Source organism: Rattus norvegicus, chromosome 9 (genome assembly GCF_036323735.1).
Source record: "Rattus norvegicus strain BN/NHsdMcwi chromosome 9, GRCr8, whole genome shotgun sequence".
NCBI classification, from domain to species: domain Eukaryota; kingdom Metazoa; phylum Chordata; class Mammalia; order Rodentia; family Muridae; genus Rattus; species Rattus norvegicus.
The window spans coordinates 20,085,046-20,111,521 of NC_086027.1; the positions used below are offsets into that span (position 1 = coordinate 20,085,046).

Sequence of the window (26,476 nt, forward strand, 5' to 3'; positions counted from 1 at the left end):
AGGCGGTTGGAGGGAGGCCCGATTCCCCTTTGTTCAGATTCGCCATTTTGCGAGGCAGCGGCAGTGGCGGCGGCGGCGGCGGCTGGAGCCTCTGATTGGGTTTCGGGGTCCGGTACTGGAGCCAATCAGCGCGGGCAGCGAACCGGGGGAGCGAGGCACGGTGAGTATGAGGAGCCAATATCCAGCGGCCCAGAGCCGGCCCCAGCGCCCCGATTGGCGGGTCTCGCTGACCACTCAGGAGAGGCCCAGGCGTCCGTCGAGCCCGGGAGTCGAGCCGAGGCTGCCGGAGTTGGGTAGCCAGCAGCCCCGGCTTGGAGTTTGTGGAGGCCTACGGGGGCCGTCTAACGTTGGGATGGCGCCCTGGAGCCAGGCTTTTTGGGATCTGGATACTCTCCGGGTGCCGGTGGCGGATGCGCCGCTCGTCCCGGATCCTCGGGTCCCGGGAGGTCAGGTGGCCGACCGCCCAACCACGGGTCGTGGCGGTTTCCCCAAGTCGTTCCAGCCACATCCTACGGCCTGTTCTTGTGTCCCCGCGTTCCGGGCCCCGGCGAGGTCCACGTACCCTGAGCTCTCCACAGTTGGGACTACAGATCCCGAGCGAGGTCAGGCGGAGACGCGCGGCGCGGCCTCCAAGACCCACCCCGGGGCCGTTGGCGCGCCTGCCCCTCCTCTCGGCCCGCCACCGGGGCTCCAGGCCGGCGCCGTTACCACCCCTTTCTGGGTCGTCATTTCCTCCCCGCTCTGCCCGCGGTGCCGGCACACCTCCGTGCTGGATCCCAACCAAGTGCTCTTCCTCTTCGGTGTGTCGGTGTTTGAAACCTTGCCTGATAACCTTGTGCATTCTTAATGATTGGGGGCACTCATCTCTCAGTTCCTATTTATCCATACCTCCTCCCTTGAACTTTCTCCCTTGGATGCTCTCTGGTTTTGTTTTCCTTTAATCTTTTTTGTGTCAGTCTCCGCTCAATAACTCAGCCCACCGTGTCTTTTTTCTAAAACACTTTGGAATCCCGCGTGAACGTTTTCTCAATTGATGATTTAAAACTTGCACATGCTTAGATTACACCACACCACACACCCACTCGGGCGACAGGAAGTCTTCCAAGGGCTGCTAGCCATAGTCTTTGGCGGGCATCACCCAAGTGCTGCAAGGAGGAGACGGGTAGGAGCCATACCTGCTCAGTGGAGATTGACTGGTGCTAGTGTTTCATAGGGATCTAATCTAGTATCGAGAAGTGCTGTTTGCATGAGGAAGCCTATTTTCATCGCCACACTTTTGATTGGGTGTTGGAGGATAATGTCCTCGGAGAGGAAAGACTGAAAAGAATAACTGGAACAGATAGTGCTGTCGGACGCAGAAAGGCCCAGGAGTACTGAGTTTAGGCGGGAAAGACCCATTTGTAAAAACCTTTGCAGATGTTACAAAGAAATTTTTTGAAAACAGTTTGGACTGGAGGTTAAAAGTGGCCTAGAGTGGATTTCTTCCCTAACCTTTCGGGGAAAGGTTGCTGACCTGAAGATTCTACCCCATAATAATGGCTGGATTTTTTTTTTTTTTTAAGGAAAAAAAGGAATTTTTTTGCCTGGAAGAGGGAAATTATCTTTTACTCAGGTGAAGCTGGGAACCGATTTTCTGTGTATGAGTTTTTAACTGATAGGGTTTGAGAAAGCAAATCCAATGTTCCCCCTTCTAAACCAAAACAGCTTGCAATCACATTTACCCTTAAATTGTTTACTAAATTCCCTTATGTTCGTTTGCCTTTTTTAGTTGCTGTAAACACCACACCAAAAGCATTTCATTATTATTTCATTTTCCATCATGAAGGGAAGGAAAGACCAGAACTCCACCAGAAGCCATAGAAAGGTGCTGTGTGCTGGCTTGTTCTTCGTGGTTTTGACAGCCTTTCTTGGTTTGGGCCTTCCCACATTAAAGAAAATGCCCCTATAGGCTTGCCTGTTGTCCATTCTTAAGGGGGCATTTTCTCAGTTGATTCTTCTTCCTCATTCTGGAAGACCCTAGCTTATGTCAAGTTGACCAAAAAAAAAAAAAGCCAGCACACATTACTTCTTCCATTTGTGATAAACGAACTACATCAGTACAGTCTTTATAGGTCTATTTGTCTTGTCTTTGGACTGGGTTTTTTAACTTTGGTTGGAATTTTAAAAATGGATGCATCTGGCCACTTCAAAACTGCCAAATGTTTTTGTGGACAAAGGGCCATTATCTGGTCACGGTGACTCAGGCCTGTGGAGCCTCCCCTGGTTTCCTCTGCATCTGCATTTCAAGAAAAAGTAGATTCTCAATTTCTCGAGACAGAGCCCAAATGTTTTCCCTTTATTTGAAATACTTCACCGTAGACTAGTATCATCTGGGTAAGATCTCACATTTAAATCTAATTCACATGACACCCTTTCCTAATGTTTTTCTTGGTTTGTCCTCTGGTGTATGATTGTCAGGTCAGATGGGCTTATTTTAGTCGCATTTCTGGGCATTTCCGATTTTGCTATCTTCAGATAGGTTACCTACCTTTCTAAGTGCTGGCCAACTGCTTCTGTGCCATGTGAATGGTCAGAAAATGCTATGGAAAGAGAATGTCTCAGAGGCCAGAATAAATCCATTTTCATTCATATTCATTCATGTTCTCACTTTCAAAACCACATTCACAAGTTTGTGGAAGAGCTAGACAGACTAAATCCAGCTCTTGATTCTGTCATAAACTTGGGCAAAGAAATGCTTGAGGAAAGAAGTGTGTCAGGTTGTGCCACAGTTCTGCTGGCTGAGGTGACAAGGAAGGAGCATGTAGCTGCACTGGAGCCAAGAAGCAGGCACTATGAGCAGTCTGAGGCTTGCGCTCCAAGCTCTGTCACTCCCTTGTCAATACAGAATGACTGCTGAATTTGAAGCTGCCTCTGTTTTTACCCTCTGAAGCACAGTGGGTCTCAGTGGCCTGAGAATGGAGCATTTGTATCAGCGAGGTAAATGAATTAGATCCAAGTGTTCCTTACAGCCATTCCAGTCCTCTTGTCCACTTCAAGCTCCATTCTGCATTTAATCTGATATGATGCAGATTTAGGAAATTTAGCCAAGAAGAAAGCTTTATAGGAAAGAGTCTTAGGGCTAGTGGAAGTGTTGAAATACAGAGGGTGAGTGTGTTTTTTTTTTTTTTTTAAACATCAAAATGTAATCATTGTATATGTCTATATTTGGGTGAGTTTTTAAAGCTCTCCACACCTGTACAGTCCCCACTTGAGAAAAAGGATGAAAACGTTGGTCATCCCCATAATGGCTGGCTTGTTCAGTCAGTCTCCTTCCCTCCCTCCCTCAGGCTTCAGGAAATCCGATTTGTTTTCTGTCTAGGCTACTGCTGTCAGTTTCTTATCATGGGGCCATGCTTGTTTATATTGTAGCCTTAATTTATTAGTCTGGAGACAGATACATTGTTAAACACAAGGTAGACTTGGAAACATTGGGTAGACTATGGTAGTGCAAGCTTTTTAATCCTAGTAGTCAGAAGGCAGAGTCAGGTGGATCTCTGAGTTTGAGGGCAGCCTGGACCATGCGACCACCATGCAGCTACCTGTCAACACCCTTGAGCCTCCTCACCCCAATAAGGGAAACATTGGTTTCCCTAGTGCAGCCACTTAGTTTGGCTGACTCTCCGTATCGGACCTGGAGTCTCCACAACCAGCTCAGTCAACCGGCTCAAGAAAGGCTGGTGTAAAATTCTGCAAATTTAGCCAGCTTTTCAGCTGACGGGATTAATATTCAGAATACAGAAAGAGCTCAGAAATTACAAACAAAATAATCTAAGCAATAAACAAGTAAATAGATTAGACAGTTTCAGAAGAAGACAAGTGACCTGTAGATGTATTTAAAAATAACATACTGAGCCATCAGGAAAATGCAGATCAACTTATACTGTAATTCCTTCTTACACCAGTCAGAATAGCTGTCATCAAGGAAATAAAGAGTACTGGTGAGGATGGGAATAGCTCGTAAACCTCATGGGTTGGAATATAAGTTAGTTCTGCCGCACTAGAGTATATGGAAATTGGTGTATTAAGTCAGGTTCTCCAGGAATAAAACAAGAGACTGACTGACTGACTGACTGTGTGTGTGTGTGTGTGTGTGTGTGTGTGTGTGTGTGTGTGTGTGTGTGTGTGTGTAAGAGAGAGAGACTGTGTGTGTTATTAAGGTGGCTTACAAGTAATCTAACTAGTCCAGCAATGGTGTTCTACCAACAAAAAGGCCAAGAATCTAGTTGTTCAGTTCATGAGGTTGGATATTTCAATTTTAGCTGTCTTCAGTATATGCCAGAATCTAGAAGTACTAGGTTATACAGTCAGGGAAGGAATGACGTTGCCAACAAGGGCAAGCAGCAAAGGGCAAATCCAGGTCCTTTATATGGGCTGCCACCAGGCATAGCCAGATAAAAGGTAGGCCTTCCCACATCAAATGACTTAACTTGGAAACAGTTCTCACAGGGGTGCCCAGCTGCTTGGGTTTTAGCTAATACCAGATGTATCAAGTTGACCCAAGAAAAGCCATCATGTTGTAGATATCCTCCCACCCCCCAAAACTCACCACTATATATATGATCCTGCTATACTGTCTTGAGAAGAGTGTACCAAAGGACTGCACTTCGGTGCTGCACCTTCACCACCGAGTTAGGGAATCTGTAGGTAGGTGCCAGTGAGTGAACATAACACTCAATGTATTATATGTTATTGTTTGTAGGGAAATGGATGAACTGGAGCTTTATAGTAAGGGAAAGAAGGTACATTTGTCTTCAGAAAAACAAATACCAAATATGTTCTCTTATATGCATAATCTAAATACAGACAGGGATTATTTATAAAGTGAAAAATAGTCAGAGTAGTCCAGACAGGTTATGTGTATTGTAAAAACATACAAATAAAAGCCATTGTTTTATACAGTGAACACGTGCTAGTAAGGTAGCAAGCATGTTTGCATACATTGCTAATGAGGTAGTGATTAAATTTAGATATGTTGCCATTCACATTATCTTCCCTTTGCAAGACTTTAAGTTCAAGTCAGAGCCAGAAATCTATGCATTGAGTAGTCCATTAGAACCCACAATAAAGGCATAGTGGTCTATTTTGGTTATGGTAATGAGCCTGACTTATTTTTATTGAATATTTCCCCCTACATTGTAATATACCAATTTCAACTTCCAAAGAGTGAAGCTGAAGTTATGATTGAATACCCATGTACCTACTACTAGACTCTATAATTACCATCTACCAAATTAAATGCTGGTTCTTCTCAACAAACTCATTTTACTTTGTATCACTAGAACTTACTACTGAGGGGAAAACACAAGATATAGAGTGAGAAAAGAACACTGTCCCATCCAAGTACTGAGAACTGATCAGTTCCCACCTTGCTTGGCTTGTGAGATAAGGAAAGATCAGACTTTTCCAGGGCTGTATGGTAGTAAAGGATATGACCTTTCTGAGGAGGGCCGCATTGTCCCTGGAAATAGTCTTACGAACTGACAAATGGGGTTTTGTGAAATTAAGATTTAGCAAAGTACATGGCCTCCAGAGTAGAAGTTTTGCCAGCATATCATTTGTGTTTGCCTGTTGAAGGAAACCACCCATCCTCAGGATAACTACCCTCCTTTGAGACAAGGTCTCTCGTTTTGGGGCTCACCAATTAGGCTGAACTGGAGGCCCAGAGGTTGTGCTATTCCTGCCTCCCCAGCTCTGGCCTTATAAACAGTCCAGCACACCCAGTGTTCTGGGCATTCTGGGATCAAGCTCAGGAGGCAAGTACTTTACCAACTGAGCCATCTTCCCAGAACCGTGAACATTAAACACCACAAGACTAGAACTGCCGGTTATAAGATGGGCTCTGCAGTTCTCAGAAGGACACAAAGGGCTAACATTTTTAAAAGTGACCCACCTCCCTACCTAAGTCAAAACAGCTGTCATCTAGAAAATAAAGACCAACAAATGCTGCTGAGGATGTAGGGAAGAAGAGTCTTAGTCATTTACACTGCTGCTTTGTAGAAATGAATGCAGAGCTTTCTCAGGAAATAAATAGATCTACCATGTGACTCAGCTGTGTACTCCAAGGATTCTGTGCTACCTCAGAAGTACTTGTGCTCTACTGTATGCATGATAACAAGGAAGTAGGACCAACCTAAATGTTCTCAACAGAATGGATAGTACAAGTACCATGCTTATGTGGAATGGAATTTTATACAGCCATAAAAAATGAAATTTGCATGAAAAACATAAATCTGGAAAGTTTTATGTGATGGCTGTTCTTGTCAATTTGACCACATTTATACTTAACTAAAACCCAAGGAGCTGGGAATACCTGTGAGGAATTTTTCTTGATTAGAATCATTTAAAGTGGGAAGACATATCTTTAATCTATATCATTTGAGGTAGGAAGATCTGCCTTTATTTAGGATACCTTCTGCTGGTGGCAACTTATATATAAAGGACATGGAAGAAAGAAACTTTCTCACTGGGTCTTGGCCTGCTTGCTCGTGCTTCTTTACTGCATGAGGCCTTCTTCAGGGTTCCTAAGCTATATACTGAAGGCCACTTGAGACACCCAACCTCATGGATGAACAATTAATTACTGGATTCTTGGACTTGCTGTTGGTAGACAATCATTGTTGAACTAGCTGACCACAGCCTGTAAGCCGCTCTAACCTCCTCCACATACATATATGTCTGGATTTATTCTGTTCTCCAGAGAACCCTGACTAATGCATGTTACATTAAGCAAAATAAGTCAGACTCAAAAAAGCACATGTGTTTTCCCAGGGCATAGCAATCCTGGCACAGGCAATCACAGCTTGCTTCCATGATACTGGTGAGTAGATGTTTGTGTGGACAGATTGTATACCTAGAAATGGCGCCACAAGATGGGTAGAAGAAAGGATAGTGGAACATAAAATAAGTTTTATAGGGGCTGGGGATTTAGCTCAGTGGTAGAGCGCTTGCCTAGGAAGTGCAAGGCCCTGGGTTCGGTCCCCAGCTCTGAAAAAAAGAACCAAAAAAAAAATATATATATATATATATATAAGTTTTATATGTCAGTGTTTAGGCACATACTTGAATATTGTTAGGTACCTTTCAGTTTCTAAGGAACAACCTTAAGTAATCAACCAAGAAAAGGTTCATTTGGGCTCACCGTTTAGGCTTTGCTGCAGGGTAAATATACCAAGTACAGTATAGATGGGATTTGGTACTAAGCCAAGTTTTAAGCACCCCATGTGGGTATTGAACCACCATGTGCTTGGTCAAGTTTTAAATGCCTGCTAACATCGATACCGTTTCATTGCAGTCACTATCCTGGACTATCGCACAATTCCCAAAGCTTTGCTACAGTAGTTCTACTTAGTGCTACCTAATGGAGTTTGAAACAGGGTCTCACTATGTAGCCCTGGCTGGCCTGGAATGAACTCCCAGAAGACTTGAATTCAGATCTATCTGCACAGGAAATTTGGGAGTTTGGTTTTGTTTTTACTAGACATGATTCTATAAGGTGGAGTTTGTTTACAGGCAAAGTGTCTCAGTCAAGCATAGGCTGTCCTGAACTTATTGTGTAGCCCAGGCTGGCCTGACACAGGTGGTCCTTATCTTCTGTTTGCCAAGTGCTGGGATTATTAGCATAAGACACCCCCCCACAGACCCACTTAGAGTGGAGATTTTGATAAGCAAAATATTTGAACTACTTAGTTTATTTGAACCTCTAGCTTGAGGTGTTCGTGACATATGTAGCTCAAGAGAGTAGCATGTTTGGGCCCCAGTGTGTATTCAAATTCTGTGACATAGACCTGCTGCCTTGAAAGTAGACCTTGCCACAAGAGATGCTCTGACAGTGCTTCTAAGTGTTATTCTGGTAATATTGAAAGGAGGTCAGTTTTATTAGCTTAACTGAGTTAAGAAACAGGAAATAGGAAAGCACACCTGGGCTTATCTGTAATGTTGTTTATAGGAGGGGTGTTGCATCCTAAGTGTTCTGATCTGGGTGGATTTATATACCATTATTGGTAAGTGGGGCCTAGTTAGAAGTGGGTTACTGAAAGGAGTGTTTGTTATTGAGGACTAGATCTTGCCTGGCCACTTGGAGTATTCATTCTCTATGTCCTGGCCACCGTGGGGTGAAAATGTACTTTTCAACCCCACACACACTCAGAGTGAAAGTGAAAATAAAATACTGTGGCTTGTTTGTTGGTTCTGTTGTGTAGTCTCTGAAGAAGTCAATTTGTGTAGCCCAGACTGGCTCAAACTTTTAGCCTCCTGCCTCAGCCTCTTATTGCAGATACCCACCACTAGCCTGACCATGATTTTTTTTTTTCTTTTTTTTTTAGGAGCTGGGGACCAAACCCAGGGCCTTGCACTTGCTAGGCAAGCGCTCTACCACTGAGCTAAATCCCCAACCCATGATACTTTTTTAATACTGTGTTATGTAGTTCTCTTTTGTTTTTAAAAGAGGGGTGGGAGGATATATGAACATCTCCCTGTGGTGTTCTTTTTTTTTTTTTTTTTTTCGGAGCTGGGAACCGAACCCAGGGCCTTGCGCTTGCTAGGCAAGTGCTCTACCACTGAGCTAAATCCCCAACCCTGTGGTGTTCTTTTATAGTCTAAATACTGCAAATTGTATGTATGTATGTATGTATGTATGTATGTATGTATGTATCTATCTATCTATCTATCTATCTATCTATCTATCTGTATAGTAAGTATCTTAAGAGGGCCTTTACTGATTGACTCATTTTGGGCTTTTGTCCTTCCCTTTTTGATAGGAGTCCCTACCTGGCAGCTGCCTGGGATCTGTAGAGTGAAGCTTCAGGACACAACGTGGCCGGGCCATGGAGCAGTATACAGCAAACAGCAATAGTTCCACAGAGCAGATCGTGGTGCAGGCTGGCCAGATTCAGCAGCAGGTATGGGAGCAAGTGTGCCTTGACCATCACAATACCACAGGGCAACAGAGCAGCGGGGTTGTCTATAGTTCCTCTGTGGAAGGACTTGGACCCATTCTGACCTTAGGAAGCCTTGGTCTCATGACTGGTGCTGTGCTATGAATCAGTCTGTTGCCATCTGGTACCTGTTCTTCATGAAAATCACTTTAAAATTAAATCACCCTCTTTTAGCTCATTGAAATGATACCTACCCCGCTTTTCTCTGCATTAAGTCTGCTTATTTTCCTTATTTTATGCTGACTTGTGATAAAGTAAGGATTTGGCCATAACAGGCAATTGTCAGATTCCAGCCAATCTGTTCAGAATTAATTCTGAACTGTTATGGTTTAATATTAGAATAATATTTGTGTGCTATTCTATGGTTAAGTGCATATTGAAAAGGATTGCCTGACACTGGCTTCTTCCAGTAAAGTTGGTCAGATGTTTGAATTAATTCACAGATACCACTTTTGATGCTTTTACCTGGGTTAATATTAGTGAATCTCCCCCTGTCTCCTAATCCTACACTTTGGAGAGAAAGACATCATTTCTATTTGATTTTAGGCCAAGGCTATTGTCCTCAGGGTGTTTTCTCCTGAGAGTAGAGGTTCACTAGGAATAGCAGGGAGGGTGAGGGAGTATTGATGGTGAATTTGAAGCCACCGATAGGGGGAGAGGCTGCTCCACATTAAAGGGGGAGATGGCTGAGCATAGGCCTCCCCGCCTCCTTCCTGTCCACACTCTGCTGTAGCACTGGCAGCTTCCTGAAGTGCCTTAGAGAATGGGCCTTAGAGGGGTCTTCCAACTGGGCAGAGCCTCGCTGAGGATCTCTTCTGTGAGGACTTCCCCAGGGTAGGAAATAGGTTGACTTTCTGAAAACATTGCCTCTAAAGCCGTCAGTTGGATAGGAGTAAATCTTCATTTGGGATGTAAAAGCAGTACCTCCTGAGACTGCCATCTGGATCAATCGCCATGGCTAGGTCCTTCCTCCATGGGGATGCCGTTAAAGCCCCAGAAACGTCATTGTAGTTTCAAGGCTTTAAAACCCGGTGGTTTTGTTCTTGTGACCCTAAGGAAGTAGAGATCCTTAGCATGTTTAGCAGAAGGGAAAAATTCCTAGGGAGGATGCATTATAAATCTTGTATTTTAAGTCAGAAGTCAGAAGTATGCTCTGAGGTCTACTCTGGGGACAGCTCTTGCAGCATGACAGCTTGAATGTAGGGAGCCCACACCTTTGAGTTCCTGTGAAAGATGAGGCGCTTTTGAGGCTTCCTTCCTCTCCCTCAGAGTGATCTGCCGTCGTGAGCTGTACATTTCCATCCTGATACATTTCAAGCTCTTCCTCTTCCTATTCTCAGCAGCAGGGTGGTGTCACTGCTGTCCAGCTGCAGACTGAGGCCCAGGTGGCATCCGCCTCAGGCCAGCAAGTCCAGACCCTCCAGGTAGTGGTGCCCTCTCTGATTCTCTGTGAGCGCTGCATGAACGCTGCCTGTCTGCTGCTGTTTGTGTTTGGATCTCAAATTGAATGGCAAAGTTGCATGCATTTTGTGCTGCTAACCTGTCTCTGAGGCCAATGTGCCAGTGTCCCATGCCAAAACATGTAGTGACTGCTGTGTCCGTTCTCTCAAGTATGCACTAAGTGTTGCTTTAGAAAGACCAGGAAACAAGCAACAGGAATACCTTCTACGGGTGGATCCTACTCAGTGCTCAGCTCCCAATCCGGGCACATGGCAGAGTTTCAGGAATCGTGTTACACTGGAAAAGGGAGTGTGCACATGAGGAGAGTCGGCTATACCGTGTTTTGTTTTTGCTAAAAGTGCAACTTGACTACTGAACAGCCATTGTACTAAGCACAGTTTATCTGAGACTCACTTCTCTCTAAGTGGCAGCATAGGACCTGGTGACACATGGTGTCTTGTCTCAGCAATTGGGATATAGAGGCAGGAGGAATGAGAGTTTGGGTCAAAACAAAAAGTTATTACTAGTTACAGTGATGTGCAAAAAACCCCAACTGGAGCTAAGGGATGCTGTTCTGCAGTGTTAGATATGCTCCTTAAATATCCTAAATGCCGGTGAAAAGAAGAAGAACAGCATGGTCTTTTCGGGGTCCATTAAAAACTAGAGGTTTTGAGAAATTGGCAAGACTCAGGTCCCTGCCCTGCCTTTATTCCTCTGTTGAGTTGGCTGACTCAGTAGGGCCTCCAGAGTCACCTGGCCTCTCAATTTATCAAGAATGTTGCTAAGACCCTCCTGCAGTGACCACTCCTTCCTGTCACTGCTTCTCAACCTTCCTTGTATCGAACCCCTTTAAAACACTTCCGTACAGTGTGACCCCAACCATAACATTTTCATTGCTACTTCATAAGTGTAATTTTGCTACTGTTATAAATTATAATGTAAATATCCATGTTTTCTGATGGTCTTAGGCAACCCCTGTGAAAGGGTCTTTCAGCCCCCAGAGGGTTGCAACCCACCAGTTGAGAACCATTGCTGTAAGCACTTGACCCTCTCAGCCTGTCCCAGCTCTGCCACTTAGTAGTGTTTGTGATGACACACAACCAGTGCTACATGTATATTAACATAAAAGTAGTTCACTTTGTCTTCCTGCAGAGTTTTAGTGAGTATCAGGGGGAGTAGCAGCTCTCTGTTCCTGCTTGCTTTACCTTTTTAATACATGAACTGGTGTCTGGGGTTTATCATTAACCACGGTATGAATGGGAATGTAACCTGCTCTTCACTATGTGGCTTCTTGTCCTATGCATGAGTCCTTGTGATCGTTTGTTGTAGACACATGAGCTCCTCAGCCTCAAATCCTTTACCGCATGCATATATGGCATGTTAGTGGGGGAGGGGTGGGTGGGTGGGCAGAGATGATGGAGAACCAGAAAATTAAGTAATTTTACATTTGTGTCAACTTTGGGGACCGAGGCAATGGCTCAGTGTGCCTATTTGCTATGCAAGTGTGAAGACCTAAGTTCGGATCCATAGAAGTCATTCAAATATGTGGGTTTGTCCTGTAACCCCAGCACTTGGAGACAGAAACAGGCAGAACCTGTGGCTGGCTGGCTGGCTAATCACAGAGACTGTCTCAAAACAAGGTGGCAAGCAGTAGAAGACGACATCCAATGTCTGCTTCTGGCCTCCACTTTGACACCAAGAACTGCCCAGCCTTCCAGTGCGCTGTAACAACACAGCTGTGTCAGCTTACTTAGATCTGGATTGCAATGAAGAGAAATGGAAGTAATGGGGCTTCTCATGAGCCTCATCGTGTTAGGAGAATTCAAATAGTTCTTTCTCTTACTCCGAAGTTAGGCTTCTGATGCATTTCCTAACACAGCACACCAAAGCACTGGTGCAGCAAAGGGAATTTAGATGGAGACTTGGGAGGAGAGAATGTGAACAGATAGGCCGTAAAGTCTTCAAAGTCATGAGTTTCTCAAGGAACATCCCTGAGATTGGGCTGATGGTTCTGATGGAGAGTAGAGGAGAGCCTTACACACACCTAGGACAGGGTGACTGCACAGGTGGTTGGTGCTGTTGGCATTGACTTCTGTGAGTGTGTTAGTCTCTTCTGTTACACATTGTCCCTTGAAACAGACACACTCTACAAGGAGTTTAGGATTTGTCCTGTTACTCCTCAGTCCAAAGCAGCTTCTGTCTGGCATTCTTGAGTTTTCACACTTGGGTTCAAGGTGTGACTGAGCATTTCATCAGCTTCCTTTAGAGAGTGTCTGTTGATGCGGAGGACTTGAAAATTGGACATTCTATTTACACACAACAGCTGTCTGATTTCAGGGTTTCATTGCTTCTGATAACTATAACTACGATGCAGTTTGAAGAACTACCTTGATGATCACAAACTGGCAGTAAAGTATTTCTGACCAGTGTTGGCTTTGTTTGCTTTGAAATGGGGTCTTACCAGGCTTACCTGGAACTTGCTGCAGCCCATTCTGTCCTAAAACCTATGCTCCTCCTGCCTCAGCTTCCTGTTCACAAGTCTGTAGTGGTAGGCTCTAAGCAGCAGCCATTCCTGGACTCCTCAGAGTAGGTTAGAGGTGAATATTCATTCTTCACTTTTGCTTGAGGCCCTGGAGGAAGCTCCAGGTGGCTTTCCTAACTTTCTCTCCTGGATGCAAAGCTAGGGCCCCATTCCCTTTATGTATCAGTGCCACCTCCTCCCACCACTGTGTCTCCAGCCTTTACCAGAACCGGGTCTGAGTACCAACTTCAGAAGGCAAACAGTCCTGCTAATAACTTGGCTGCTTTCTTGGATTCAGCCTGGTTTTGGTGATGAATGCCTTACAGCTTGGCCCTTAAACAGAAATATCTGAAGAACATAGACTTGGAGCTGTAGAGATGGCTCAATAGTTATGAGCACATACTGTATACACCATGTCAAACAGGTCTTAATCACCTGTGTCAAGCCCCAGGGGGATCTGACTTCCCATTCTCTGTGTAGCAGCGTATGCACATAATCTGCACGCACACACACACACACACAGAGAGAGAGAGAGAGAGAGAGAGAGAGAGAGAGAGAGAGAGAGAGAGAGAGAGAAGAGAAGATTAGCGTTAAAACACTGTTTCAGGCCAGGTTTTAATCTCTGCACTTGGGAAGAAGAGGCAGGAGTTCAAGGCCAGCCAGCTAGCACTATATAGAGAACCTGATGGGTAGGTATGACTGACTGACTTTGCTAAATCTGCCTTGCCTCTCCTCTTCCAGGCAGCAGGATAGTTCCAGTGACTGATTGTCTTGATGAAGCTGCTGTGTCCTATGCTCTTTCATTGTTGTTATTTTCTTTCTTTCTTTCTTTCTTTCTAGGTTCAGGGGCAGCCATTAATGGTGCAAGTCAGTGGAGGCCAGCTGATTACATCAACTGGCCAACCCATCATGGTACAGGCTGTGCCTGGTGGACAAGGCCAAACTATCATGCAAGTACCTGTGTCTGGAACACAAGGTTTACAGCAGGTGAGTGGTATTTTAAAGTATTTAGGTTGTACATCAGTGTAGAAGTCTGGTTTGAGTGTGGATGGTGTATATATTCATAAGTGTACCGGTTGTACATACAGGTTTGTACATACATGTGGAAGCCACATGTTTTCACCTTAGTTTTTGAGACAAGGTCTTTTACTAACTGGGTGGTCTGGGAGTCCACTGGTGTCTGCCCTACCCATGCCCATACTCTGCTCCTGGGCTGCAAATGTAAACTGCCCTGCTGTGCATTCCTGTGGATGCCAAGGTTCCAGTCAGAGTCTTGTGCTGTGCACCACATGCCTTTACCTCTGAGCCGTCTCCCTAGTCTGCAGAGCAGACGTTTTGAAGAAGAAATTGCTGGAGGGTGGGGGTCGGGGTGACACACACCAAAACCCAAAACCTAGCTGCTTTTCTTTCAGTCCTACCCTTATTTTCCATTTAGTCTTCCCGCCTCTGCTGTGCCGTCATACATAACGGGAGCACAGTAATGGGGTGTAAACAGGTGTTTTTTGCTACCTGAAACCCTGGAGCAAAACACTCCAGAAATAGGTGGATTTGCTGACTTGGCTGCCAACAGTTTTAACTGTGAGTTAAGTAGTATTCTAGTCCTTAAGAAAACTTGGGCAATGTGTAGCCCAACAGAAAGGTTCCATGGCCTGCTTTCCTTCCCTTTCCCTTCCACCAGCAGTCAGTCAGCTGGAGAGTGGTAGGGACTTGAGGCTCTAAGCATGTCCTTCACCGACTCACCTTTCCTAGAGTGACCTAGAACTGTGAATCAGGGTGCTAGATCTGGGATGCTTCACAGGATCAAAGGAACTGCAGTGGTTACCAGATGCTTACCAAGCCAGGGAGAAGGAAGGTGGAGTCTAGAGTTGGGCGTATTCTAGAGTATAAAGTACTAGACATTTTGAGTTGTGGGGCCTTCCTAAATGCTTTCTCGTTAAATCTTTTAAAGGTTTATATCCAGTACTCAAGAGCATAGGCTTGTGTTCCTTAAGCAAAGTGTTAAGGCATTTTTGTTTGTCAAGGTTCCAGAGAAAAACATTTAAAACTTCTTGTCAAGATTCTGATGATACTCCTGATCCTGGTTACCTGACAGGATCTCTTGCTTTTCATATTTGTAGTGTGAGGTTTGGTGCTCTAAGACCTGCAGGGTAGAGGTAGGAAGAGCTGGTGATGACTAACAGGGGTGCTGAGTGACAGTGAGGGATATCTCTGCTGTGGAACAGCACATCTCAGGGATTGTTGGCTTACACCAAGAAGTAGTCGTATTAGCCATTTTCCTGCCAATCACAGTCCAAGGGTGCTGGTCCAGCATGGTGGGGAAGGGGCGGCAGCAGGAGGCAGAGTGGCGGGTGCTGCTGTTCTGCCCACTATCTCCTTTTCTAGTTCAGGATCCTATCTCGGAGGATGCCACCTCTGTTAATCTAAGCTAGAAACTCCTTTAACAGACATGCCTAGTGTTTGTTTTCTTGGTGATTTCATATCCACGCAAATGGATGGTTATTCATTTCAATTTCTGTGAATCAGGAGTCTCAACAGCTGATCTGTCTATCAAGGACTTAATCAAACTATGGCCTTGGCTGCCATCCGCTTAACATTTGACTTATAAAGGATATCTTTTAAAAGTTGTTTTACTTATTCATTTATATAGCACTTCAGAGTATTTTTAAGTAAATAGACTTTAAAAAATAACCATGCTACCAAGGATTATTTTTTTAAAGGGACACTAATTACGTCCCTCAGACTAGCCTTGAATTCCTGATCATTCTGCCTCTGTCTCCCAAGTTGTAGAATTACAGGCACATTTCTCTATGTATTCCTGGTCTCTAGTGGAATTTGTTCAGCTATTTCAGAAACCAGAGAGTAAGGCTGGAGAGATGGCTTATCAGTTAAGAACACTAGCTGTTCTACCAGACGACCCAGTTCAATTTCCAGCAGCCACCTGGTGGTCACAGCCATAGTAAATAACTCCAGTTCCAGGGGCTCCAACTCCCTCTTCTGGCCTCTGGACACCAGACACACACATGGTGGCACACATATCTACATGCAGGCAAAATACCCATATACCTAAAATAAAAAGCAAAAATAAAACAAATAAGGAACCAAAGGACTGGTGTCAACATGGTGCCGAGCTTTCTGTGTATTTGCTTCCACAGATACAGTTGGTACCCCCTGGACAGATCCAGATCCAGGGCGGGCAGGCTGTGCAGGTGCAAGGCCAGCAGGGACAGACCCAGCAGATCATCATTCAGCAGCCACAGACCGCGGTCACCGCTGGCCAGACTCAGGTCAGTCCACCTGGTTCCCAGAGCATGTGGATGAAGAACGTCATGGGAATTGGGTCTCTGTCCATGGGTCTCTGGCCTCCATTAAGTGTGTCATTGTTTTCTACAGACACAACAACAGATTGCTGTCCAGGGACAGCAAGTGGCCCAGACTGCTGAAGGGCAGACTATTGTCTACCAGCCAGTTAATGCAGATGGCACAATCCTCCAGCAAGGTAAGCTGCAGTGGCACTTTTCAGGGCATTAGTTTCAGCCTTCTAGTACCTGAGAAGTGCTTCAGAATCTTTATGAAGTCCATGTCACGTTTATACGACAACAGGCTTTCCACCACATCTGCAGTGACTGTCAGTCGCCATATGTGACCAACCTGTTGCTGCTTGGTGACTAGAGCTCCTCCCATTTCACTGTGGGTCTCTACGTCTACTCATATAGGTGCTTACTTAGAGTCACGAGAAGGCCTCAAAGCCTTGGTCTAGCTAAGAAGAGGTAAAGAAGAGTACAGAGTCTTAGAGAAGTGCACCCTTGGAAGAGATGGCTAGACAAGATCTCCTGTGAGAAATCTGGACTTGGCTTCAGGGAAAACATGCTCAAAGTAGACCTAAATGCTCTGGCAGCTAAGTCTAGAAAGGATATCTCAGCCAGAATCCGTGGTAGTGGGTGGGAGTACGATTTATTTGGAATTAGCCTAGACTGTTACACTTTTAAAAATGAGTTTACACCGGACTACTTAGCAGAGCAAGGTGAAGCAGTAGAAGACACTTGCTTTCTCCCATGGTGTTTGTCAGCTTATCCAGGAGGGTATACAGGAGCCAGGTGGAAGGGACTAACCGTTTTCCCTTCTTTCTGTTCCGTGTACCTGTTCTTTGTTTTTTGTTTTGTTTGTTTTTGTTTTATGTTTTGTTTTCTTAAAGTTACAGTCCCTGTTTCAGGCATGATCACCATCCCAGCAGCCAGTTTGGCAGGGGCACAGATCGTTCAGACAGGAGCCAATACCAACACAACCAGTAGTGGACAAGGGACTGTCACTGTGACACTGCCAGTGGCAGGGAATGTGGTCAACTCAGGAGGAATGGTCATGGTAAGGAGTGTCCCCACACTGGAGGTTTGGGTGGGCCCCTCCTGTCTGAGCTGGTGTTGTCTCTTGTGAAGTTTCCTATGCTAACTTTGGGGTTGAAGCTAGCTCCATCCTTATGGCACTAGCAGTGTCTACGTCCACAGGAAGCATAATTCATTCCGATGCCTTCCAGGTACCAGACTAGTCTAGACTCTGGAAAGACAGCAGGATGGGTACGAATGGGCAATTTCATTTAAACTTTTCATGCCGGTAGTAAGGTCTGCTCTCTTGTCCATGCAGATGGTACCAGGGGCTGGCTCTGTGCCTGCTATCCAAAGAATCCCTTTACCTGGGGCAGAGATGCTGGAAGAAGAGCCCCTGTACGTGAACGCCAAACAGTATCACCGCATCCTTAAGAGGAGACAAGCGAGGGCCAAGCTAGAGGCAGAAGGGAAGATCCCAAAGGAAAGAAGGGTGCGTATGGCATGGGGAGTGCTAGGCAGGACGCTGCACAGTTGTGCATCAAGGTTCACTGTAGGACCAGTGACAAAGCAAGGGGCTTTTCCCTTTCTATAGCAAAGAAGTCCAGAGAAAGCTTATCCTCAGGACTTCCTCTTGTCTTAGAGCTTCAGTGCTCATGTGTTGGCTGTGGTTCGAAGTGGCAGTTGGTCTGCAGCCAAGGGAATAAGAAGGTGGCCTTCTCATTTTAAAGGATTTGCCTGCATCCGATGACCCAATCTAACATACCTATAGATTGCATAAAAATGGGGTCTCCTCCTATTCTGCCATTTGTGCGACCAAACCTGAGTCAGTCACTGAAGCCTATCATTCCGTTTTCCTCGTTCCCTGGACTCGGGTTGCACTGTGAGGATCCTTTAACTGTAGACTCTGCGGTAGGTTACTGCCAGCTCGCTAACAGTTGAGAATCTTATGCTCTTCCCTAGAAATACCTCCATGAGTCTCGGCACCGACACGCCATGGCACGGAAGCGTGGGGAAGGGGGCCGCTTCTTCTCTCCAAAAGAAAAGGACAGTCCTCACATGCAGGTAAGGAGATTGAATACTTCCTTTCTCTGGTGCCTACCTTCTCTCTCAGCAAAGACTGCCCGCCCTCCCCTTGAGGAAGAAACATACTCTCTATGCATGCGGTCTCTGGTGCTTGGCTTCCTTTCTTTTTAGGAACACTGAAAGTTTCAACCCAGGCTACTTTTACTCTTGGTTTCTCAGGTCTTTGTTTTTTAAGGAAAAGTTTTACTTTTGTTTATTTATTTATTAGTAGTCGGAAACAGTGTTGTGTGTCAGTTCTTGTGTCAAGCATTGTAGTAAACTTTTATTTGTTGTTGTTCAACCAACTGCAACCTCAGGCCCATGGAATAGAAGGACATCACCATTTTTTACAGTTGAATATGAGTTCTTGAGACCTTAAGTAACTTGCACAGCTGAATCAGCCCCGGAAGTGCAGTCCAGTCATCCCACTTACTCTGGAAGCTGAGGCCATGCCTAGGCTAGAGATGAATTCAAGACGAGCTAATTTAGTGGGACTTGTTCTCATAAAGGACTAGTGGTGTAGCTAGCTCACTAGTGTAGAGTATTTAACTGACATATGAGTTCATGGGTTCGAATCCTGCTTCCTCCACAAACAGACCCATCAACTGAATTCAGACCCAGGCAGTAGAACCTCACTGGCTATCTCTTATGGTTCTGAGTCTGTGTATCCGAACTGGAGTGCTTGTTCATTAGACTGTACCTAACAAGTGACTTGTCACCACCCAGTCATTGCAGTTTACATGGTTCAAATTCTGAAGTTCTTTTAGTTTTGCCTCTTGAAACATGATTTGAATCTGTTTATTGTACCCTCCTAGCTGATGGCAGCCTGGCCTAGTCCTCTTTCTCTGGTTTAGATGAATAGATCTACCCACTCTCGTGCACTCTTGCCCTCGCTTTATGTTTCCCACATCTCAGGGTGGTATTCGTGGTATCACACCAGTCTTAGCCTGCCTTTGCTCTCTCACTCCTCGTATATAAGTCAACCATGGGCCGGTAAGCGCATGTCCGCATCTAAATTCGCTTTCTCGCCGTGTGTCTGTTTATCCTGCCAGGTCCTTTGTCGTTACAGTTTCTAGTCTATCATGTTCTTGTCTCCATCATTTCCGTGACTATCTCTTCTTCTCTCTTACTAGCCTAGGCTGTCCTCAAATTTGTAGTCCTCCTGCTCCAGTTTCCCACGTGGTGGGGTTCCAGGACCAGACCTCCACAGACTATTCTGTCCTCCTTACTTTTAGGCCTGGCTTAGATCTGAAAGGTTTTAGCCTGCTCTCATCTGTAGTAGAATTCTTCTTTTTTTTTTTTTTTTTTTTTTTTTTTTTTAATCTATTAACTTGAGTATTTCTTATTGACATTTCGATTGTTATTCCCCTTCCCAGTTTCCGGGCCAACATCCCCCTAGCCCTTCCCCCACCCCTCCTATATGGGCTTCCCCTTCCCATCCTCCCCCCATTACCACCCTCCCCCCAACAATTTTCACTGGGGGTTCAGTCTTGGCAGGACCAAGGGCTTCCCCTTCCACTGGTGCTCTTACTAGGCTATTCATTGCTATCTATGAGGTTGGAGCCCACGGTCAGTCCATGTATAGTCTTTGGGTAGTGGCTTCGTCCCTGGAAGCTCTGGTTGGTTGGCATTGTTGTTCATATGGGGTCTCGAGCCCCTTCAAGCTCTTCCAGTCCTTTCTCTGATTACTTCAATGGGGGTCCCGTTCTCAGTTCAGTGGTTTGCTGCTGGCATTCGCCTCTGTATTTGCTGTATTCTGGCTGTGTCTCTCAGGAGAGATCTACATCCGGCTCCTGTCAGTCTGCACTTCTTTGCTTCATCCATCTTGTCTAATTGGGTGGCTGTATATGTATGGGCCACATGTGGGGCAGGCTCTGAATGGGTGTTCCTTCTGCCTCTGTTCTAAACTTTGCCTCCCTATTCCCTGCCAAGGGTATTCTTGTTCTCCTTTTAAAGAAGGAGTGAAGCATCCTCATTTTGGTCATTCTTCTTGAGTTTCATGTGTTCTGTTCTGTGCATCTAGGGTAATTCAAGCATTTGGGCTAATATCCACTTATCAATGAGTGCATACCATGTATGTTTTTCTGTGATTGGGTTACCTCACTCAGGATGATATTTTCCAGTTCCATCCATTTGCCTATGAATTTCATAAAGTCATTGTTTTTGATAGCTGAGTAATATTTCATTGTGTAGATGTACCACATTTTCTGTATCCATTCCTCTGTTGAAGGGCATCTGGGTTCTTTCCAGCTTCTGGCTATTATAAATAAGGCTGCTATGAACATAGTGGGGCATGTGTCATTGTTATATGTTGGGTCATCTTTTGGGTATATGCCCAAGAGAGGTATAGTTGGGTCCTCAGGTAGTTCAATGTTCAGTTTTCTGAGCAACCTCCAGACTGATTTCCAGAATGGTTGTACCAGTCTGCAATCCCACCAACAATGGAGGAGTGTTCCTCTTTCTCCACATCCTCGCCAGCATTTGCTGTCACCTGAGTTTTTGATCTTAGCCATTCTCACTGGTGTGAGGTGGAATCTCAGGGTTGTTTTGATTTGCATTTCCCTTATGACTAAATGTTGAACATTTCTTTAGGTGCTTCTCAGCCACTCCATATTCCTCAGCTGTGAATTCTTTGTTTAGCTCTGAACCCCATTTTTTAATAGGGTTATTTGTCTCCCTGTGGTCTAACTTCTTGAGTTCCTTGTGTATTTTGGATATAAACCCTCTATCAGTTGTAGGATTGGTAAAGATCTTTTCCCAATCTGTTGGTTGCCATTTTGTCCTAACCACAGTGTCCTTTGCCTTACAGAAGCTTTGCAGTTTTATGAGATCCCATTTGTCGATTCTTGATCTTAGAGCATGAGCCATTGGTGTTTTGTTCAGGAAATTTTTTCCAGTGCCCATGTGTTCGAGTTGCTTCCCCACTTTTTCTTCTATTAGTTTGAGTGTATCTGGTTTGATGTGGAGGTCCTTGATCCACTTGGACTTAAGCTTTGTACAGGGTAATAAGCATGGATTGATCTGCATCTGCATTCTTCTACATACTGACCTCCAGTTGAACCAGCGCCATTTGCTGAAAATGCTATCTTTTTTCCATTGGATGGTTTTGGCTCCTTTGTCAAAAATCAAGTGACCATAGGTGTGTGGGTTCATTTCTGGGTCTTCAATTCTGTTCCATTGGTCTATCTGTCTGTCTCTGTACCAATACCATGCAGTTTTTATCTCTGTTGCTCTGTAATACTGCTTGAGTTCAGGGATAGTGATTCCCCCAGAAGTCCTTTAATTGTTGAGGATAGTTTTAGCTATCCTGGGTTTTTTGTTATTCCAGATGAATTTGTAAATTGTTCTGTCTAACTCTCTGAAGAATTGGATTGGTATTTTGATGGAGATTGCATTGAATCTGTAGATCGCTTTTGGTAAAATGGCCATTTTTACTATATTAATCCTGCCAATCCATGAGCATGGGAGATCTTTCCATCTTCTGAGGTCTTCTTCAATTTCTTTCCTCAGTGTCTTGAAGTTCTTATTGTACAGATCTTTTACTTGCTTGGTTAAAGTCACACCGAGGTATTTTATATTATTTGGGACTATTATGAAGGGTGTCGTTTCCCTAATTTCTTTCTCGGCTTGTTTCTCTTTTGTGTAAAGGAAGGCTACTGATTTGTTTGAGTTAATTTTATACCCAGCCACTTTGCTGAAGTTGTTTATCAGGTTTAGTAGTTCTCTGGTGGAACTTTTGGGATCGCTTAAATATACTATCATATCATCTGCAAATAGTGATATTTCGACTTCTTCTTTTCCAGTCTGTATCCCCTTGATCTCCTTTTGTTGTCTGATTGCTCTGGCTAGAACTTCAAGAAATATATTGAATAAGTAGGTAGAGAGTGGGCAGCCTTGTCTAGTCCCTGATTTTAGTGATTGCTTCAAGTTTCTCTCCATTTAGTTTAATGTTAGCTACTGGTTTGCTGTATATGGCTTTTACTATGTTTAGGTATGGGCCTTGAATTCCTATTCTTTCCAGGACTTTTTATCAGGGGTGTTGAATTTTGTCAAATGCTTTCTCAGCATCTAATGAAATGATCGTTTATACAATGTTTATATAATGGATCACGTTGATAGTTTTCCGTATATTAAACCATCCCTGCATGCCTGGGATGAAGCCTACTTGATCATGATGGATGATCGTTTTGATGTGCTCTTGGATTCAGTTTGCAAGAATTTCATTGAGTATTTTTACGTCAATATTCATAAGGGATATTGGTCTGAAGTTCTCTTTCTTTGTTGGGTCTTTGTGTGGTTTAGGTAAAAGAGTAATTGTGGCTTCATAGAAGGAATTCGGTAGAGCTCCATCTGTTTCAATTTTGTGGAATACTTTGGATAGTATTGATATGAGGTCTTCTATGAAGGTCTGATAGAATTCTGCACTGAACCCATCTGGACCTGGGCTCTTTTTGGTTGGGAGACTTAATGACTGCTTCTATTTCTTTAGTTGAATAGAAATAGTTTCTTTCTATTTCTTTAGTTATGGGGTTGTTTAGATGGTTTATTTATTCCTGATTTAACTTCGGTACCTGGTATCTGTCTAGAAAATTGTCCATTTCCTGCAGATTTTCAAGTTTTGTTGAATATAGGCTTTTGTAGTAGGATCTGATGATTTTTTGAATTTCCTCTGATTCTGTTGTTATGTCTCCCTTTTCGTTTCTGATTTTGTTAATTTGGACACACTCTCTGTGTCCTCTCGTTAGTCTGGCTAAGGGTTTATCTATCTTGTTGACATTCTCAAAGAACCAACTTTTGGTTCTGTTGATTCTTTCTATGGTCCTTTTTGTTTCTACTTGGCTGATTTCAGCTCTGAGTTTGATCATTTCCTGCCTTCTACTCCTCCTGGGTGTATTTGCTTCTTTTTTTTTTTTTTTTTTTTTTTTTAACCTAAACATAGTAAAAGCCATATACAGCAAACCAGTAGCTAACATTAAACTAAATGAGCCAGCAAAAAGAATCTCCAGCTCTGCAGTCTCAGGAGAGCCCACCTGTCCAGGCGGTGAGCTCTCTCTCCCACGGGGATTGGGAGCAGGGAGCTGTGGCTCTAGTAGAATTCTGTTACTCTTGGATTTTCCCATAGTTTCATCCTTTACCTTATTAAAAAACCATCAAGAGATTTTCTCTTATTTGGTCCACATTGCTTTCTTTACTGGAGAGTAAGTTCCATTAAAATAGACAGTTTGTTCTGTTGTGGTTTTGGGAGTTAGCTTAAAATTCAGTTCTGAACAAATGCTCAAAAATATGGGTTGGATTAAGGGATTCTTTTTGCTGGCTCATTTCACTATCAGCAGCATGGAATTCCTCCACACTCACAGGGCCTCTTAAGCTGGCCATGAGCCTATATCACATAGTGGTCTGCCCACAGCAGTCTGCAGGTTCCTCCTTAGTGAACCACACTGCAGACATCTTGACAACCCTCTGTTCTTGGTGGTGTCTGCGCATGTTTGTGATTAGGAGCTGCCAACTGTAGGCCTCAGTGTTAAAGGCTCTCCTTATTCTCCATGCTGACCTGGGAAGTTCCCTCACCTCTTTTCATCTGCATCTTCATCTGTAGAGTGGAACACTATTAAGATTCCTTTTTTTTCAGATTATCAGATATAAAATAATGGCACAAAACTACAGCATGGCATTGTGCTTGCTCTGGGGCTTTGTCCTAGCCACCCAAGTACCTAAACTCCTAAGTCATGAGAGCCAGGGATTCCTGTTGCTGGTGTAAAGGACTGATGTATTGTCCTTCTCTGTAGGATCCAAACCAAGCTGATGAAGAAGCCATGACACAGATCATCCGAGTTTCCTAACCACAGGAGGGTGGCAGAGCGGATGAGTCACAGTCCTCTCCACTGTTCCTGGAAATGGACTGACTTCCAGTTGGGCACTGACAGTCTCACTCTGCCCTTTCTCAGGACAGAAACTACTTAGCTCAGTATTACAGCTGCAGTGATGGCTGACAAACTGAAGAGGCAAGCTTTTGTCTCTCCCTTTCATTGAGGACCTGTTCAGACTGTTGGTGACATTGACCTTTTACAAATTTGGATGATTAAAGAGGTATTTGCCAGCCCAGCATTACAAACCCAGCACTTATGTTGAGTGGTTAAGCCAGCCAGTCAGCCATTGCAGTAGGGGAGAACAGCCTTCTCAACCTGGTCCTCAGTCAAGGCAGCCACAGCCTCTGCCCCCCTGTGGAGTCTCAACAGCGTCCATCCCCTGGTGGGATGTCGGGCTGCCTGATGCAAGGCACTGCACTCAGGTGGCTCCCTGTTAAGACAAACTAAGCTGCAGTCTTCTGACCTGTGCTGATAGGAGTCTGCCCACATGCTAGGTTGGTATTTTTTTACTTCAGTCAAGAAAGTACAAAGAAGATATTTTTGGACTCAGGATGAAAGGATAGAAAACCTAGGGGGTCTAGAAGGTACATTTCTAGCTTTGACTGTGGTCTGCGCATTTCTGTTAACAGCCATTCTGGGCCATAGTTCACACTGTGGCCACTTTAGAGACAGTTTAGAGAGTAGAGAACAAAACTTCACAACATCTGTGCTGAAGTATTGAGGATGTTCACAGTTGTTCTTCAACAGAGGCAAAGCTAGGAGATTTAATCATGGGCTTTATGGCAGCAAGTAGGAACTGGAAGGGTCTGTGCATTTCAATCCAGAGAACACGTGCCCTGCCGGCCGAAGTGCTTGGGTAGAGCATGGGTCTCCAGCACGGCTCTCAGGATGAAGAAAGCAGCCACATTCACACTGACACTTCGGACGTGCACTAGAAGAGAAAGAATCCTCATTGCCTGAAGAAGCACTGTTGAGACCGCTGTCCTGGACGCAGACTGGAGCACAGCGTGGAGGAGAGACATATGTGTCGCCCTTGCTTGGGTGGATGAATGTTCTTCCCATGGCAGCTGATTTCTTTGGTGCCAGTTCCCACTGTTTTCTCCTTTCTCTGTAGGCCTTGCAGCAAGGTTTGCTCACTGCATCAGTGCTGTGGGAACCAACAACCTGCCAGGATTCCTGCAGGGTCAGGAATTGGGCCTCAGAAATATGTTTTCTGGACAAGCACTCTACCACTGAGCCACACACATACCCTAGCCCCAGCCCCAGCTCTGTAGATGCTGAGGCCTGGAAAAAAAGACCAAGGTTGATACATCAGAAGAGTTGGCTGCCTTCTCTGCAATCAAAGTCAAACGCAGTCCTTCCAAAGACACGTCTAAAGACTGGCTCTTTGACTTTGTTAAAGATGGAAAGACTCTAACCTTATAAAGAATTATCACGGGGAGACCAGTTTAATTGGAGAAGCATGAAGTAAGCCATCTCTTCCTATCCCAGGAGTCTTGCCATTTCTTCTGGCTTCCAGAGGTCAGAGGGGGCTGATCCTTTTTAGTAAACTCACTACAAACTTCTGGCTCTCACATGAGCTTCCGGGTGTCACTGAAAACCGTGAGGAATCTCTACCTTTGAGGGGGAGAGGATTCTAAGGGTTTCTCCAGGGATTCCTCAGACTTAACTGTAGTGCTTCAGCCAGCAATTGTAGAGTGCTATTTATTTGTGTCTGTGAGTTTGTACATAACCCTAACCTCATATTGTTGCTGAGTTTCATTTTGAGGAAGGCAAGTTTGAGTTTTCTTTCCTTTAATGTAGATGCTCGGGTTTCCATTTTGTTGCTGCATTGCAGTTGGCCCATGGCCCTGTGGGTGTGGTCCTTCTGATTCTAGCACAGCGTAAAAAGAGCCCACAGAGGCCAGAGAGGCTCACTTGGATTTCTTTTTGTTTGTTTGTTTAACTTAGTTCTTTTTACTTGTTTGTTCTTGTGATTGTAGTGATGGCTTCAAAGATACAGAGTAAGTGGAGGAGTGGGCTGCTGGTCTACTGGGCACTCTACTTCCTGTTACAGGATAACTGTAAATGTACATATTTTAATTGCACTGGTAATGGGACACGCCAGTGTCTAGACCACTGCACCAACAGCCTCTCCTGGCTACAGGGTGCCTGATAATAATGTCTTGATTTTCCTTTGGGACTCAGCTATGTAGGTCTTCCCCCGCCCCCGCCCCCCAGTAGGGGAGTACAGGTGATCACTGTCATTGCAATTGCTTTTCTTTTTTAATAAATTTATAAAAATACTAAAAAGTA

At 44.6% G+C, this 26,476-nt stretch overlaps 1 protein-coding gene across 10 annotated transcripts; it reads left to right on the plus strand.

The window, feature by feature from the left end:
- Nucleotides 1-21: 21 nt before the first annotated feature.
- Nucleotides 22-26,476, plus strand: Nfya (nuclear transcription factor Y subunit alpha). 10 transcript variants are annotated; one of them, XM_006244411.5, is made up of 10 exons: nt 22-160; nt 8,796-8,936; nt 10,313-10,396; nt 13,774-13,920; nt 16,086-16,217; nt 16,324-16,429; nt 17,126-17,292; nt 17,569-17,742; nt 18,213-18,314; nt 24,101-26,473. In XM_006244411.5, exons 2-10 carry the CDS (start codon nt 8,862-8,864, stop codon nt 24,152-24,154), a joined length of 1,041 nt encoding a protein of 346 aa, XP_006244473.1. In that variant the 5' UTR covers nt 22-160; nt 8,796-8,861; the 3' UTR covers nt 24,155-26,473. The 10 variants fall into 10 exon arrangements, with proteins under 10 accessions (XP_006244473.1, XP_063122885.1, XP_006244472.1 ...); XM_063266815.1 differs by having other exon boundaries at nt 17,144-17,292; XM_006244410.3 differs by having other exon boundaries at nt 10,316-10,399.